The 15,549-nt window shown below is 48.0% G+C and overlaps 1 protein-coding gene across 2 annotated transcripts in view; it reads left to right on the top strand.

Annotated features, from left to right (window-relative positions):
- LOC129340225 (myosin-10-like) overlaps positions 1-15,549 on the top strand; it is a 61,584-nt gene that overhangs the window by 33,478 nt on the left and 12,557 nt on the right. For both annotated transcript variants that reach the window (XM_054994882.1, XM_054994881.1), the window contains 12 exons: positions 900-1,008; positions 2,251-2,382; positions 4,202-4,408; positions 5,904-6,041; positions 6,405-6,528; positions 8,058-8,229; positions 9,714-9,926; positions 10,072-10,216; positions 10,789-10,995; positions 11,844-11,948; positions 12,182-12,334; positions 14,431-14,679. In XM_054994882.1, coding sequence (XP_054850857.1) covers positions 900-1,008; positions 2,251-2,382; positions 4,202-4,408; positions 5,904-6,041; positions 6,405-6,528; positions 8,058-8,229; positions 9,714-9,926; positions 10,072-10,216; positions 10,789-10,995; positions 11,844-11,948; positions 12,182-12,334; positions 14,431-14,679 — 1,954 coding nt within the window. The remainder of the gene's footprint in view (positions 1-899; positions 1,009-2,250; positions 2,383-4,201; positions 4,409-5,903; positions 6,042-6,404; positions 6,529-8,057; positions 8,230-9,713; positions 9,927-10,071; positions 10,217-10,788; positions 10,996-11,843; positions 11,949-12,181; positions 12,335-14,430; positions 14,680-15,549) is intronic.

Below are 15,549 nucleotides of genomic sequence, written 5' to 3'. Positions count from 1 at the left end.
AGCCAGAGCTAGTTGGTCCTCCTCAGCCTCTTCTTTCAAGCATTTTAAAGGCCCCACTCTGGCCTGGGGCGTGTCCAGGGCCTCCCTCTACCCAGAAGCCCTAAGTGGGCTTGGCCAGACCTGTGAGGGACCAACAGTGCCTTCTGAGCAATTTCCACACATCCCAAGGTGGAGCTTCCCAACAGCTGTCAAAGGGCTCTCTGTCAGTGGGCGCCTGGCTCTTAAAAGGCCGGCTGCCATTGATCATCTGGCTGGTATGTGGATCTTTATAAGGTGCCTCAGTCACTCCACTGGGCCTGGTGACTGCTAGGCTTGACCTTGAGGGGAGCCATGGTGTTGTTCCACTGCCCCTCAACACCTCTCTCATGTGGAAAAACCAAACTGGCACTTGGTCAGCTGTCAATAAAGGGGGAGGGGGGAAGGGGGGCTGTAGGTGAGACCTGGTTCTCCACCTGGCTCACTGCTTGGGCTCCCTCCACCTGCCTTCCTGTCCACTTACCACCTCTCTGAAGTGTGTGGCCTGAAGAGGCTATACTTATCAAATACCCATTGCCTTTATGCACATGTTGCGTCATTTTTTGCCTGCTTGACATAAAGAACGGCAAGGAGTTTGTGGAGTCGTAGATTGAGGAGAGGCCATGGCAACTGTGGAGCATCTCCTTGGCATGCAGAAGGTCCCAGGTTCAATCCCCATCATCTTCAGTTAAAAGAACCAGGAAGTAGGTGGAGTGAAAGACCTCTGCCCGAGTCCCTGGAGAGCCGCTGCCAATACTGCCCTTGACGAACCCGTCTGATTCCATATAAGGAAGCTTCTTGTGTTCATGTGCACCCAGCCCAAGTGGCCTGCTGCAGACACGGACCACAGCTATCCAGGTTACTCTCTTGTGCCTCCCTTGCAGGGCTTTTATGAAAAAGCAGCAACAGATGAGCGCTCTCAAGGTCATGCAGCGCAACTGCGCCGCCTACCTCAAGCTGCGCCACTGGCAGTGGTGGCGTCTGTTCACCAAGGTGAGTGGAATGGGCTCAGCCTTGGAAGCCCTCTTTTCTAATAAACTGAAAACACAATAGGTTTTTGGGGAGCGGGGATGGTTATAAGCACGGGTTATTAGCAGCTTGGTTTCTGCAGGGAGGGAGATTGCGTAGACACAGTGCCCCCCAAATGAAAAAAAGGCTAGACCATTTCAGTTTCTCTTCTAATCAGGTAGATCAGATGAGGCATCACATTTTTGTGGCTTCGACACTCGGTGCGACTTTCGCATGAGGCAAGTGTGGGTTGCCCAGTTTGGTGTGGGACGGGGAATCCTTTGCCGTTAATAGCTGAACAGACGGCATAACTTTTGGTAATGACCTTTCCCACTGCAGTGTTGATGGATCATCTGAAAGGGGAGGACCGTAGCCTGTTCTGAATCTGGGTCCCCAATATAACAGCTCTAGGGACATGAGAAGAGCTCTGCTGGATCAGACCAGTAGTCCATCTGGTCCCGCCTGGGTCCAGAGTTACTTGCTAAATGTGCAGAGGAGTTAGCCGTGTTAGTCTGTAGTAACAAAATAGTAAAAAGTCCAGTAGCACCTTTAAGTCTAACCAACTTTATTGTGGCATAAGCTTTCGAGAACCACAGTTCATCAGATGCATCTGATGAAGAGTACTGTGGTTCTCGAAAGCTTATGCCACAATAAAGTTGGTTAGACTTAAAGGTGCTACTGGACTCTTTACTATTTTGCTAAATGTGTGCACATGCTGAGAAAAGCCTCAAGTAAACTGGTCCAGAGCCCTTGGCAGCTCTTAGGGGTCTTGGGAAGGCTGTGTTCAGCATCCAAGAACAGGAGTGAGAGTCTGGCGGGGCCAGACATCCTCTTTTAAAGCCGTCTATGCCAGTGGCCATCTCTACCTCCTCTGGCAGTGAATTCCACGTTTTAATCACTTTTTGAGTAAGGAGCTTTGCTTATTTAAAAAACAGCAGCTCCAGGCCCTCAGTATTGTGAAAGAAAGCATCAGGGCATGTGTGCAGTGTTCAGCAAAGGCTGAGATACGCAAAAGCACTGCTGTACACAGCTGCTCGCTTCTCTTTCCTATCTCGCTGGTTTCCTGACCTCTCCTGTCCTCAGCACAGGGTCACAGTTCAAGTGAGAAGCCTTGGGAAGACTTTCTGGGCTGAGTATTTGCATAGGGGTTTCCCCCCCCCCCTCCCAGACATCCCCCTCCCTTAGCTCGGCTCCCTCATCATCCTCATGTCTTTCCTTGCTTGCCAGGTGAAGCCCCTCTTGCAGGTGACACGGCAGGATGAGGTGATGCAAGCCAAGGCACTGGAGCTGCAAAAGGTGCAAGAGAAACACTCAAAAACCCAAACGGACCTCAAGGAACTGGAAAACAAATACCAGCAGGTGAGCATCGAGAATCCTGGAGATACAGTACCACCTGTTACTAACCATTCTCCCCCACCCCTCAAGTGAACCTTAGTTCCTTCTTGAACATACAGGAACTCGTACATCATACGCGAAGCTGCTTTAAACTGTGTCAGAGCCTTGGTCCATCAAAGTCAGTATTGTTCACTCGGACTGGTAGCATCTCTCTAGGGTTTCAAGTCAAGGTCTTTCACCTGACCCCCACCTGATTCTTTTACCTGGAGATGCTGGGGATCGAACCAGAGACCTTCTGCATGCAAAGCATATGCTCTAGCCACTGATGCCCTCCCCTAACCACTGAGCCACTCCTTGTTGTCTCTAATCTACATTTACTACATACCTCCTTGCTGCCCTTTTCAGTCCATCTCAGTACTCAAATCCATTCCTAATAGGTCTGTTACACTTCTGCTAGGAACACATTTTCACTCTCTTCTTCTTCTTTAAATCCTCATACTCCATATTTCACTTACGTTGCATATCATGTTTCTGGTCCATACTGTGTTCTCTCTGCCCCTGGCTGTACCTCCTGACAACATGGGAAGCTGCTTTCTACCGAGTAAGATGCTTGGTCTGTCCAGGTCGGTATTGGCTGGCAGTGGCTCTTCAGGGTTTCAGCAAGAGGTCTTTTCACATCACACACTACATTTAACTGGAGCTGCCAAGGATTGAATCTGGGACCTTCTGTGTGCCAAGCAGATGCTGTACCCACTGGGCCATAGCTCCTGACCTTTTCTCCCTACTGTGAGCCTTCTTTTTGCTTCTCCCACTCCAGTCTGTGATTTCTGCCATGCTTCTCCTTGCACGAGGGTCAGTTTCTCTCCAGTGTCTCCATGGTAGAGAGCCTTCTTTGCTTGCCTTTAGACCCCAGGTTCAGCCTCTAGATCTCAAGAAGCAGGGCTTAAGGAAAAGCTTGTGCCCAAGAGCCTGATTGCCATAGTACATAGTGCTAGACACACTAACACATCTCCTCGTCTGCTCAAGGCCTCCTGCAGGCACCATCCTGCAAATGGGCAAGATCAACAGCCGCTCACACACTTGGCTTTTCCTGCTGTGGTCCCTGCCTTGTGGTACGGCCTGCCTGAGGAGGCCAGGAGGGATCTCAAGCTTCAGTCATTCTGCAAACGATATAAAATGGGGGTCGTTCAGGAGGGCTTTTCTTTAAAGTTAATAGGGCTCTCCTAGAACAGAATCTCTCAGGTCCAGGAAGGGGCTTTATAAAGGAGAGGATTGTGAATTATACTGCTGTGGGTAGGGCATACCATCTGTTTGCTGTATGCATTACCATGTTGTCGCCACATTGTTTTCTACTGATGCAGTGCCATTTTTCTGCATTGTATCTACACTCTGTGTCACGTCTGCTGTGCTTGTTCAGGTTTCTGTGCTCCTTGTCCTGCTACATTGCTTACGAGATGTCTCATCATATTGAATTGCAAGGACTTAACTTGTGCAATTTGCTTTGATTATCATGGAGAAAGGTGGACTATAAACCCAATTAAAAATGGAGGGCAAATTGTGGCCCACAGGCCACATCTGGCTCTCCAAGCTACTTAACAGTTTGTTGGGAGGGTCAGCCTGTGGGGTCGCAGCATTGGCTAGGGGGCTCCTGATCAGTTGTTTTAGGACCATTAAGAATTCCAGAGCGGGCTGCATCTGGGCTTCCCCAGCTTGTGATAGCTCTGTGTTGGACACCCATCTTCCTGTCCCAGTTTCCAGCACTGGCTCTGGGAAGAGCTTTGTGTGCTAGAGACTCCCCGAGTCTCATGCCTGTCCCTCCTTTTTGATCCCAATTTCATGGCAGCTCGCAGAGGAGAAGTCCATCCTAACAGAGCAGTTGCAGGCTGAGATTGAGCTCTTTACAGAAGCTGAGGAGATGCGGGCGCGACTGGCAGCACGGAAGCAAGAGCTGGAGGACATTCTGCATGAGCTGGAGTCGCGGGTGGAAGAGGAAGAGGAGCGTTGCCAGCAGCTGCAGGGGGACAAGAAGAAGATGCAGCAGCACGTGCAGGTGGGAAGGGAGGGTGGCTGATGAGAAGGGGGACAACAGGTGCTATGGAGGCTTCTGTGGGGGAAGCATCAGTCCCTTCTTGGGGGGTGGGCGGGAGAGAGAGTCACGGTAAGGAGGACTAAACAAAAGAGAAAAATGCCGTGACTTACTAAAGATCATTACACAATACAATGAAAATGCACTTGTTGCAGTTTGAAATATTGTTAACTTTACTGTAATAATTGCTTGCCACTTTGTATAGATCTGTGATACCTTCTGTTTGTTGTTCATTGCAATATATATAAAAAAAGAGACATTGTTATATATTGAAGGTTATTTCATTGTATTGTGTAACGATCTTTAGTAAGTAAGTAAGTCATGGAGTTTTCCTCTTTTGTTTGGTCCTTCTTGTGGGGGAGCATGTTGATTGTAGAGGAGAAGATGGGCAAACCTTCCTCAGTTTGGTATAGTTGATGAAATCAGCCGTTCTCGGAGGGGGATTTTTGCAAGATGAGTGCAGCTTGCCCATAATCTTGGCTGGTGACTGCAAAGTAGGGCTTTCTCTGTGATGGCACAACTTCCTTATTAGAAAAGACCCATCTAGTCCCATTCCTCTTACCTGTGAGGACAACAGTGAAATTTGGGTCCAGATTTGTGTGTTGTGTGTCTTTATTCTCAGTTGACTTTTAATGCTTAATGTGAATTTAATGTCTTGGGGTTTGTTGCTTTTGAGTTTGTGTATGTGTATTGTGAGTTGCTTTGAACTCCTGTTGGCAGAAAGGCGGGGCCATAAATAATATATTCAGGAGTTTTATGAGTTGCCTTTTCAGAGACCTAAATGTAGTGAATAAACGAAGCACATTGCAGTGGTTTGAGGGCCAAACTGTATGTATGTATAAAGTGCCACAAGTCACAACTGACTTATGGTGACCTTGTAGAGTTTTCACGGCAAGAGACAAAAAAAGATGATTTACCATCGCCTGACTCTGTGTAGCAACCCTGGACTTCCTCGGTGGACTCCCATACGAGTACTAACCATGGCTAACCCTGCTTAGCTTTTGAGATCTGAGGAGATCGGGCTAACCGAGGTCATCCAGATCAGGGCAAGGGCCAAACGACAGCCTACAATTTCTAATGAGTCAAGGTCAGTTTCCCCATAGCCAACTCGCTTCCCCTGCAGCCACACAGTGGGGGAAAGTCAGTTTTGAAGTCCATAGGGGCCTGAGTCAGCTTGGTACCACAGCATGGGGGGGGGAAGGGGGCTCCAGTTTTGCCCCTCTGTACAATTTTTCCTGTGCCAAAATGGCCAGGAGAGGAGGAGGGAGGTATTTGCCCCATTTTGGAGCTGCCCATCCAGTATTCTGTAGCTGCTTTAGGGAGAACGAGTCACCCTGGAGATCATAAGATGTAGCTTGGCCCTGAGATCTGAGCTTGGATCCTTGAGATGGATTTGAGGCTAGGTACCCCTCTCTCATCAAGACGTGGCCGTCACTCAGTGCTCTTGTTCTCTCTCCAGGACCTTGAGGAGCAGCTGGAGGAAGAAGAAGCCGCCCGGCAGAAGCTGCAGCTGGAGAAAGTCAGCACAGAAGCTAAGCTGAAGAAAATGGAAGAAGACTTACTGGTGCTGGAAGACCAAAACTCAAAGCTGCTCAAAGTGAGTGCAGCACCCGTCTACTCCACGCCGTCCCTCCCTGAAGGGCACGTGGGTGCGTTTGCATTCCCGTGTTGTGTTCTGTAAGGCAAAGATCTGGGGTCATCTGAAATGGGAATGACTGGGTTTCATCCTGCATTTCCAGCACACTGCTTTGGAGTTCTCGTCTTACTTGGCAGGTAGGAGGGCGAAGCCTGTTAGCAACCAAAAGAAGTCCCACTTTTTTAGGAAGATGCTGAGGGAGGTATTTAGGGGCATTGCAGAGGACCAGGCTGGGCTAGGTGGGAGGTAGGATCAGGAGAAGAGTAGTAATAGTACTCTCACTTCCCTTCTCCTCCCCGCCCTGTTCCTTATTGCCTCTTCTAGGAGAGGAAGCTGATGGAGGAACGTCTTTCGGAGTTTACCTGTCACATGGCAGAAGAGGAGGAGAAAGTGAAGAGCCTGTCCAAACTGCGCAACAAATACGAAGCAGTCATGGCCGACATGGAAGGTGCGCCAGGGAACTGGGCAAGGTGTGCCAAGAAGAGCTTGGCTGAGTTTTGCTAAGAGCCGTTCAGATGGCAGGCATTCCCTTGAGGAAACTGCAGGCTGGAGTGGTGCACAATACTGTAGTGGGAAATGGGGGTGTGAAATCCAGATCCAGGATTTGGGGGGAAAGCTGGATTTTTGCCAATCCAGCTAAATCCTGGGAACACTAAAACAAGGCTCACCCCGGAACAAGGCAACAAGGAGAAAGTGGGAAACCCACACGGGATAGATCCTGAAATGACTTACAGTCACTACTGCTGCAACAAATGTTCTTTGTAATTATACAAACATACAAATATATATATATATATATATATATATATATATATATATATATATTTTAAGGCTAACACTCTCTAATCAATGTGACAAATGTGCTCAACATCAAACAGACATAGAGTGATACAAAATTACAATATAACAAATGCAACAAATGCAGTACATTCTCTTGTTACTAAGCCCTCTGCGAGGTTCATAGCTTATATATCAGTCTGAGGCAGACTGAGATAGCAAAGTCCTATTCTAGCTAAATCCGGCTTTCCCAAATCCAATCAGAGAATCTGGGATCTGATCCAGGAACCCAGATCCAGACCCCAGGAAAAATCTGGGTAAATCCAGGAAGCATGGCTTCAACCTCTGGCTTGCTCCTTCCTGGGCTTCTGCTTTTTTTCCTAGAGGGAAAGGGTAGTAGAGAGGGGGGAGGTAGGTAGAGGGGAGGGGAGTGAGGCAGGGAGGGGGAAGTGAGTGGCCAGTCTGTGCAAGAATTCTTCTTGTCTGCTTGGCTTCTATGAATGACCCTGGTTAAGTTGGGCTAAGTTGCAACAGTGTTCCTTGCTTCAGTTTGCTTTAGGTGGAATTCTGGTTTGGCATGTTGGTCCACTTGATTCACTTTGGTTTTAGGGGAATTCCATCCATCCCCTTGCTTCAGTTTGGTTCTGTTGGGCTTCCTCTCGTATTTGAGGGTATGCCTTTGGCCATTGGCAGCCTTGTGTTTATGCCTAAGAAGCTGCTTGGAAATGTTTCCCCCATAGGAAACAATGGAGAGCGAGTGGGGGCACCTTCTTCGGGGGCCCATAGAATTGGACCCCAGGATCTAATCTTCCTGAAACTTGGGTAGTCTTTAGAGGTCAGGAGTAGGTTCCATTAAAATCTAGTGATGTTTGCTTGAAAAATGCCACGCCCAGCACCCTGGATAGCCCCCAAACAAAGGGGAATGGCCAAATAAATCTGGGATTATCTGTTTTAAACGGATCAGAGAATTTTCCTGGATTTCAGGAATCCAAAATGTTGTTGAGATCCCTGAAACACGTATCTGGATTCCCTTTCCACCCTTTTTTTTTGGGTGCACACCCTAGTGAGAAGCAGCCTTTTTTCCTTTAGCCATGTGGGATGCCAAGAAGGAGGCTGTGAGCATTCCTGAAAAGTCCATCCCTGCCGCTGTGTTGGGCTCTCTCACCTGACTCTTCCATTTCTGCCCCCGACCACCTCCAGATCGGCTGAAGAAGGAGGAGAAGGGCCGCCAAGAACTGGAGAAGCTGAAGCGCAAGCTGGACGGGGAGGCAGGTGATCTGCAGGAGCAAGTGGTGGAGCTTCAACAGCAACTGGAAGAGCTCCGCCAAGCACTGGCAAGGAAGGAGGCTGAGCTGCAGGCAGCCCTGGCCAGGTAGGCAAGTTGGACCTCCTGCCGGAGTGGAGCTTTTCCTGAGGTCCTAGAAGGGCGAACAACCAGACCAGTGCTGACGTTCCTAAATGGGCCATCTTTTCGGTGAATGTGAATATAGCGGCTGGGATGATAGTTTCGAGTTCCTTGTATAGTTAAGTCCATGTACAGAGATCACTTTAAGTACAGTCTTTGCTACAGGATTTGCAGGCTAAATAAACTTAAGCTGACAATTTTATTGGTGGCTCCCCTGGATTCTTCCATCTTCCAGAGAAACCAAGAAGGTTAGAGATTCCTTAGTGGTTTAACAATCAACCTTTCCACCTGAGGCTGTTAAAACACATTAACATTGATGCACTCTTCTTTATGGGGCGGTGTTGTTTTGAGAGCTTTAAAAATTGGAGCAGCTTCCAAATACATAAAATGAAGATCATGCCTCCACATGGTTGCCGTGAGCTTTCTTCTTCCTTTCCTGTAGAAAGCCCACAGCAGTGGTGGAAACGTTGGGTCCGGCAGAAGAACCTCCCGAACCTAGTGTTTGTTTTTTTTAAAAAAAGATTCTGATTCGGGAACTCAAAACCTAATTATACTTTTTGCTGTTAACTGATATGAATGACTGGCTGAGAGGAGGTTGACATAGTTTCCTGCATAAGCAACCATCTTTCCATTCATAGGAATTCTTTAGAGGACGTTGAATGACTAAGGAAATGGAATGCTGTGGTTGGGGGTCAGGGGAGTACAGACCATTCTGGGAGCTCTTGGCTGAACTCTAGAGAAGAGCCATTCTGGGAACTTGGGGAATGTCTGCACTCCAACCTTAAATTAGATCTGTGTCTTGGCTTCCTCCCTGGAAAATTTGGTAAATGTAATGTTGAGATGATGTTAGATCTGTCTAACTGAGCATATAACCACACAATCCATTTCTTCTGGGCTGAGTCAGCAGATGTATTCTGGGAGTCCATGCCTCTCAGGTGTGCACAGGCTTCATTTGGATTGGGACCTCAGCGTGCAAGGAGAAACTGCTTAAGCCTTCCGTCCCCAGTACCATTTTCCTGACCTAAAATGGCCAAGGGGGTGGGGGGAGAATTTTACCTTCTTGGTGCAATATGTACAAAGTGCACGCATGCTCCCAGGGCCAATGACATCACTTTGGGTCAGCTGGAACAAGGGGGGAGTTTTTAAAAGTTTAAATCGCCTTCAGTGAAAATGGTCACATGGCCAGTGGCCCCGCTCCCTGATCTCCAGACAGAGGGGAGTTTAGATTGCCCTCTGCACTGCTCCAGCGGCGTGGCGGGCAATCTAAACTCCCCTCTGTCTGGAGATCAGGGGGTGGGGCCACCAGCCATGTGACCTTTTTCAAGAGGTTCCGGAACTCCATTCCACCATGTTCCAGCTGAAAAAAAGCCCTGCTCACAGATGTTGTGCCTCTAGCCCCTCCTTTCCCCCATGACCCACATTTACCCTGGCTCTTTCTGTGTGCCGTGCAGAGTGGAAGAAGAATCGGCACAGAAGAATGCCGTGCTGAAGTCGCTGCGTGAGCTACAGGCACAGTTAGCAGAGCTGCAGGAGGATATGGAGTCCGAGAAGGCAGCTCGCGCCAAGGCTGAGAAGCAGCGGCGTGACCTAGGTGAGGAGCTGGAGGCACTGAAGACAGAACTCGAGGACACCCTGGACTCGACCGCTGCGCAGCAAGAGCTACGGTAAAACCTGATGGGCAGGATGTCCCCCTCGCCCCAGTAGATACCCCATCTCGTTTTGTAGATCACAATAATCCCCATCTCAAATGGCTACCCTGGAGCAACCTCTCTTGACTGTCAGCCTTATATTTTTCTCTTTCCATCGCAGATCAAAGCGGGAGCAGGAAGTGACTGAGCTAAAGAAGACCATAGAGGAGGAAGTCAAGGCGCATGAGGCACAAGTGATGGAAATGCGCCAGCGTCATACAAGTGCCCTTGAGGAACTGTCGGAGCAGCTGGAGCAGTCACGTCGGGTATGCTGAAGAGAGGCAGGAACGAGTTGGGTTGTTGGGATGAAGAATATAATAATAATAATAATAATAATAATAATAACAACAACTATAATGTTTGATCTATATACTGCCCTTCAGGATGACTTAACACCCACTCAGAGCAGTTTACAAAGTATGTCATTATTATCCCCACAACAACAAACTCCCTGTGAGGTGGGTGGGGCTGAGAGAGCTCCTAGAAGCTGTGACTGACCCAAAGTCACCCAGCTGGCTTCAAGTGGAGGAGTGGGGAATCAAACCTGGTTCTCCAGATTAGAGTCCCACGCTCTTAACCACTACACCAAACTGGGAGCAGAGGGGAGGTCTGGTAGGCTAGAGGGAAAAGCTCTGGAGCCAAGGGGCCCAGGTGGGTGTGAAAACCAGACTGTGGGGTGGAGGAAAGGAGTTAAAATGGTTCAAGGCAGGGAATGCTTAGTCTGTGTTTGAAAAGTCCATTGAGATTGGGGGGGAATAAGAGGATTTGAGCAAGGGCGTATCTGAGAGCTGGCTCTCTTGCGGGTTCTTATTTCTGTCTCATCCCTGCTGTCCCCCAGTTCAGAACTAATCTGGAGAAGGCCAAGCAAGCCTTGGAGGGAGAGAGTGCCGAGATGCAGAAAGAAGTGAAACTTCTGCAAGGGACCAAACTGGAGTCGGAGCAACGGCGCAAGAAACTGGAGGGGCAAGTCCAGGAGCTGCAGCTTCGGGTGGCCGAGAGTGAGAAGGCCAAGGCTGAACTCACAGAAAGGCTGGTGAAGCTGCAGGTGTGTGAAACCAAGAGGGTCCCCAACCATTTAAATCTCCTCATTTTCAGACACCACCTCCCACGACACCCAACTAGTCCTTTCCCCAAACCTTACTTAGAACTGTATGTTCAGCTACATCCATCTATCTGTATATCCATCCCTGGCTGAATGTGCACCAAGGCAACCAAGATACTGAATTCTATCTTTAGATACATTATGCAGAAATGCATTCAGTAGATGATTCCACTGCAGGGATCATGAATTTGAAGGTGATTGGGAAAAGGTTGGGGTGACATACAGCGAAGACTAGAGAGGCTGTGCAGAAACGTGGACTGGGAGGTGATAGTCGAGGAGGGGTTCAGGCCTACTGTAGGGAGTGCGACTGCAGAGGCCTCGTTCTCCAAAACTATCATAAGCTTGTACCCAGTTACCTATCTGCTGGAGTCTGAAGGCCAAACTAGACATACTTATCTTTAAAACACGGGTCTCCTAAATTTTTTTAAAAGTCATTTCCTGCAGCTGCTGTGTGGCTGCAGGGAACTAGAGTTGGATCTCGGGAACCTGAACTCAACTTTTTCAAAACAAGCATGTCTAGTTTGGCCCTGAGGAGCCAATCACTGCCTATTCATTAAATTCACAAGGGTGAGAAAAGTGCTTGTTTTTTAAATTTGCACAGAAGGCAAAGGTTGAGTTTCTTGAAATGCCATGTTTTGTACCAAATATTTTCTTGGAGCATGGAATACAAAGCCCCTGGGCCTTATCCCACCTAGTTGCTTGCTTGAGAGATTAGTAGTTTGATTTTCCTGTAATGTGTTTTGGACCTAATCTTTTCCGTCTGCCTGCCTGCTGTTGTCTTCTGGAAACAGAGTGAACTTGATGCAGTCTCTGGTACCCTGGGAACTGCGGAGTCCAAGACGATAAAGCTTGCCAAAGACCTGGCCAGTATTGAATCTCACCTGCAAGATACTCAGGTACATTGTGAGTGTGAGGCATGTTTTGCTCTGTTGGAATTTCGTTTGTGGGGACGGTGTGTAGACGTATCCTGCCTGGGTGAATTTTAGCAGGTTAAAGGTGAGCCAGAACCCTTGGTATCTCTTCCTTTCGGGGGTGCAGAGCCTAGTGGGCTTCAGAATCTTGTTCTTGGCTGAGTTGGGAGAGTTCGGTCTCTAATGCCAACTCTTTTTCTCCCTCCGCCAAATATCAGGAACTGCTCCAGGAAGAGACACGGCAGAAGCTGAACCTGAGCTCGCGAGTCCGGCAGTTGGAGGAGGAAAAGGCAGCCCTAGCGGAGCAACTGGAGGAGGAGGAGGCTGTTAAAGCCAACTTCACCCGCCAGACCCAGGCCTTGCAGCAGCAGGTGGGGGATGGAGAAAGGGTGCCAACAGGGCAGTGGCTCCAAAATCACTGGAAGGCCAAATACATCTTGTTTTAGTGGGTTAATGATGAATTAAAGAGGCAGATGCTCGCAATGCATTTTTGATTATGCAATCTTTGCAAGGAGGACAGGGGGAAACAAGCTGGTAGAGTTTTTTTTAAGCTCTGCAGTTTTCTGGATGCCTCCTCAAAGAAGGCTTGGCTAGAGGGGGCAGCAAAGTGTATCAAAGAGAGGCCATGCACTGATGTGGCTGCAGTTTGGAGTTGTGAATGGGGGACATACCCAGGTTCTAATTTGTACTCATTCATGAAGCAGGGAAGGAGGCAATGATAAGAAATAACTACTTGGCACCTGAGATTCAAGTGGTTGGAAAGGCAGCATTTACTAGTTTACACCTTTCCTTGTATTGCACACACCACACCTTGGTGGTTGTGAGCATGAAGGGTTCAGGGCTGTCTTGAAACTTAAGAGTGAGAATTGAAACTGATCAGTGGGCCCTAACGGAATTTTGTCCACTAGAGAAGGTGGATTGAGGAATCCTAGCCAGGTTTTTATCTGGAGCAATGTTCAAACAATGAAGGAGAACAGTACACCAGGATTTATGCTTCAGTTGCCGCATTACTTTGCCTTTAGCAGCACAGAAAGGCAAGGGACCTTATTCCACTACTGTCTTTCCCTCTGTTCTTCTGGAACATGAAAAGGAGGAAGGTTGTGCAAATGGGCTGTGCTTTAGCTGTAGTGCAATACAGAAAGTATATTTTCTGTGTGGGGAGGGGATGGCACGGCCTCCCTTTCTGCCAGAAATTTTGCTGGTGATATGGCTTTCAATTATACATTGTTTTGGAGAGCATTCAATCATAGGGTTTGTTACCCAAATGGGATGATCTTTTTGTGAGGGGAATTAGCGTTCAAGGAGAGGCAGTGAGAGGTGAGTAACTAGCATGATCTTCACCAATGTATACCAGGTCCCTTCCCTCAGAGGACTCTCAAAATGTTCAAGCGGGTGTGTAACAAAAAGAATTTTTATTAAAGAGGTATCAAAAGCAGTCATACAAGAACATACACCACACGCATACAAAGTTTCCTAGGAAAAGCAGAGAGGAGGTTGGATAGAGCTTCAGGGTCTGGGGTTATAGTTACCAGTCCAAAAGGGGAGCAGCCCCAGTATGCAGCGCTTCATGGCAAGAAGGGAGAGAGCGGCGCAGACATGCAGACTGAGGGTGCATGGGTGGGAGGTCCCAAGTCACACTAAGCACATGGCAGGACAGCCTAATTATTGAGCAAAACGTATCCTGGGGCAAAACTGACGTCTTACTCTCAAAGACAATAGCTTGATGGCTGTCTCCGGAGGTGAGACAATAAAATTGGGAAAGCTTGATTAAACCTTCCTGGGAAGAATTAAAGGTGTGAAAAGGTGATTGATGACCTGCGATGACTGAATGAGTGAGACTTAACCATTCCTGAATGGCTCAGGCTGGGATAAGGGATAAGGAGAAGATTGGCAGGGTGTGGAAGTGATTGATTCAGGAACTCCTGGAAGACCCTGTTGTCTTAGGATCTTTGCACATCTCCAGGGCATGGGGTCTGAAAGCTGTTCTTGCCTGGTGACTCACATACTAGTAATTTTCCAGCACCCGGCCGGGATCTGGCATCCATTTCCTGCCTTGCTAGGCAGCATTTCTGCGTTCAAAACACATACAGAGACAGGCTTATTACATTGCCATATTCACAAGCCTGTTTAATAACATGAGGCAGGTCCAACTACTAACAGGTTGCTGTAAGTTGATAGTGACTTGATGCCGCATAACGCACACATGGTAAAAATTAAAAGAAAACAAAACAAAAATGATCTCTGGGTAAACATGCTAGCAGTGACGCTTTTTATATAAGAACTAATCCTGCTTTGTCAGCATAGCAAAGGAATAAAGAGCACCGTCAGGTCACAGCAAGAGAAGCTGGACTTTTTCCCCCTGCAGTAAAAGCATTCAGTTTTCAAACATTCTAAGGTATCTTGGGTATGTGTGCGTGTGCACGTGCGGGCACACACTTACAACCCTTCCCTGTGGCCATTTCCCCAGGTGATGGAGACCAAGAAGAAACTGGAGGAGGATGCTGGAGTTGCAGAGTCAATAGAAGAAGCCCGGCGCCGAGCAGCCAAGGAACTAGAGGCTCTCGGCCTGCGCTACGAGGAGCGTGTCCAGGCCTGTGACAAGCTGGAAAAAGGACGGACCCGGCTACAGCAGGAGCTGGATGATGTCACGGTGGCCCTGGACCAGCAGCGCCAGGTGGTCTCTGCACTTGAGAAAAAGCAGAAGAAGTTTGACCAGGTGAGGCTTCCGTCCATGTGACCAGTCCATCCGCTAAGCTCCGGTGGTTGTCCTCTCTCCATTTCCAGCTTGGGTGGATGTGCCCTAAACTCATCCCCTGCTCAGGCAGTTAATCTGCCAGGCTTCTATCTCTCCCTGCCTTAACTTGCTCCAAAAACTGTCGTTACTGATCATTTCAAGGTAGGTATTCTCTTAAAATGAAGGCTATCATACAGTCATTTGAGTTGTAGTCAGTTAATAAAGTGTAAAGATTTTAACGTGCATAGGAAAAAAGAACAATAGTTCTGAAAGGAAACCATACTCCCTCAGTCCTTAGGTGATACACTCGTATGGAAGCAGGCATCCACTTAGAGGCATTCTCTTGTCTGTGCTTTCAAGAGAGGGAATGCCTCTTAAGGTAGCCGCTGGCATCTGCAGTTTATATCAGCGCTTGTTCTATTCTAGGGGAGGGGTGGAATCTGCTGCCTGGTTAATTAGGGGTGCCATCTTGTTTTTAACTGAATTAATCTATCCCAATAATTGGTTAAATAGCGCAGCTCTAGTAAAATTTCTTTCCATTCTCTTCATCAACTGCCTTTCTCCTTATCCCTTTAGTTTCCCCCTGCAAAGTTCCTCTTCATCCTAGGTCAGAGAGTTGCCATTCTGTGTATCGGATCTGTCATTCTTAACGTCTGAAAATTGGAACCAGTGTGATCTGGAAAATACAGGCTTGGTCTGGAAAGTCTGGGTTTATTTATTTACCATATTTATATGCCACCTTTCTCATGGAACACCGGGCTCAAAACTGCTTACAAAATTAATAGCATAGAAAATCCACTGAGACAAAAACACTCCTGCTATGAAACACAAAACAGGGGAATAAAGCACAGA

This window comes from Eublepharis macularius, chromosome 12, assembly GCF_028583425.1.
Source record: "Eublepharis macularius isolate TG4126 chromosome 12, MPM_Emac_v1.0, whole genome shotgun sequence".
Lineage (NCBI taxonomy): Eukaryota > Metazoa > Chordata > Lepidosauria > Squamata > Eublepharidae > Eublepharis > Eublepharis macularius.
Note: the sequence above shows the minus strand (reverse complement) of the source record. Positions and strands in the feature narration are given on the sequence as shown.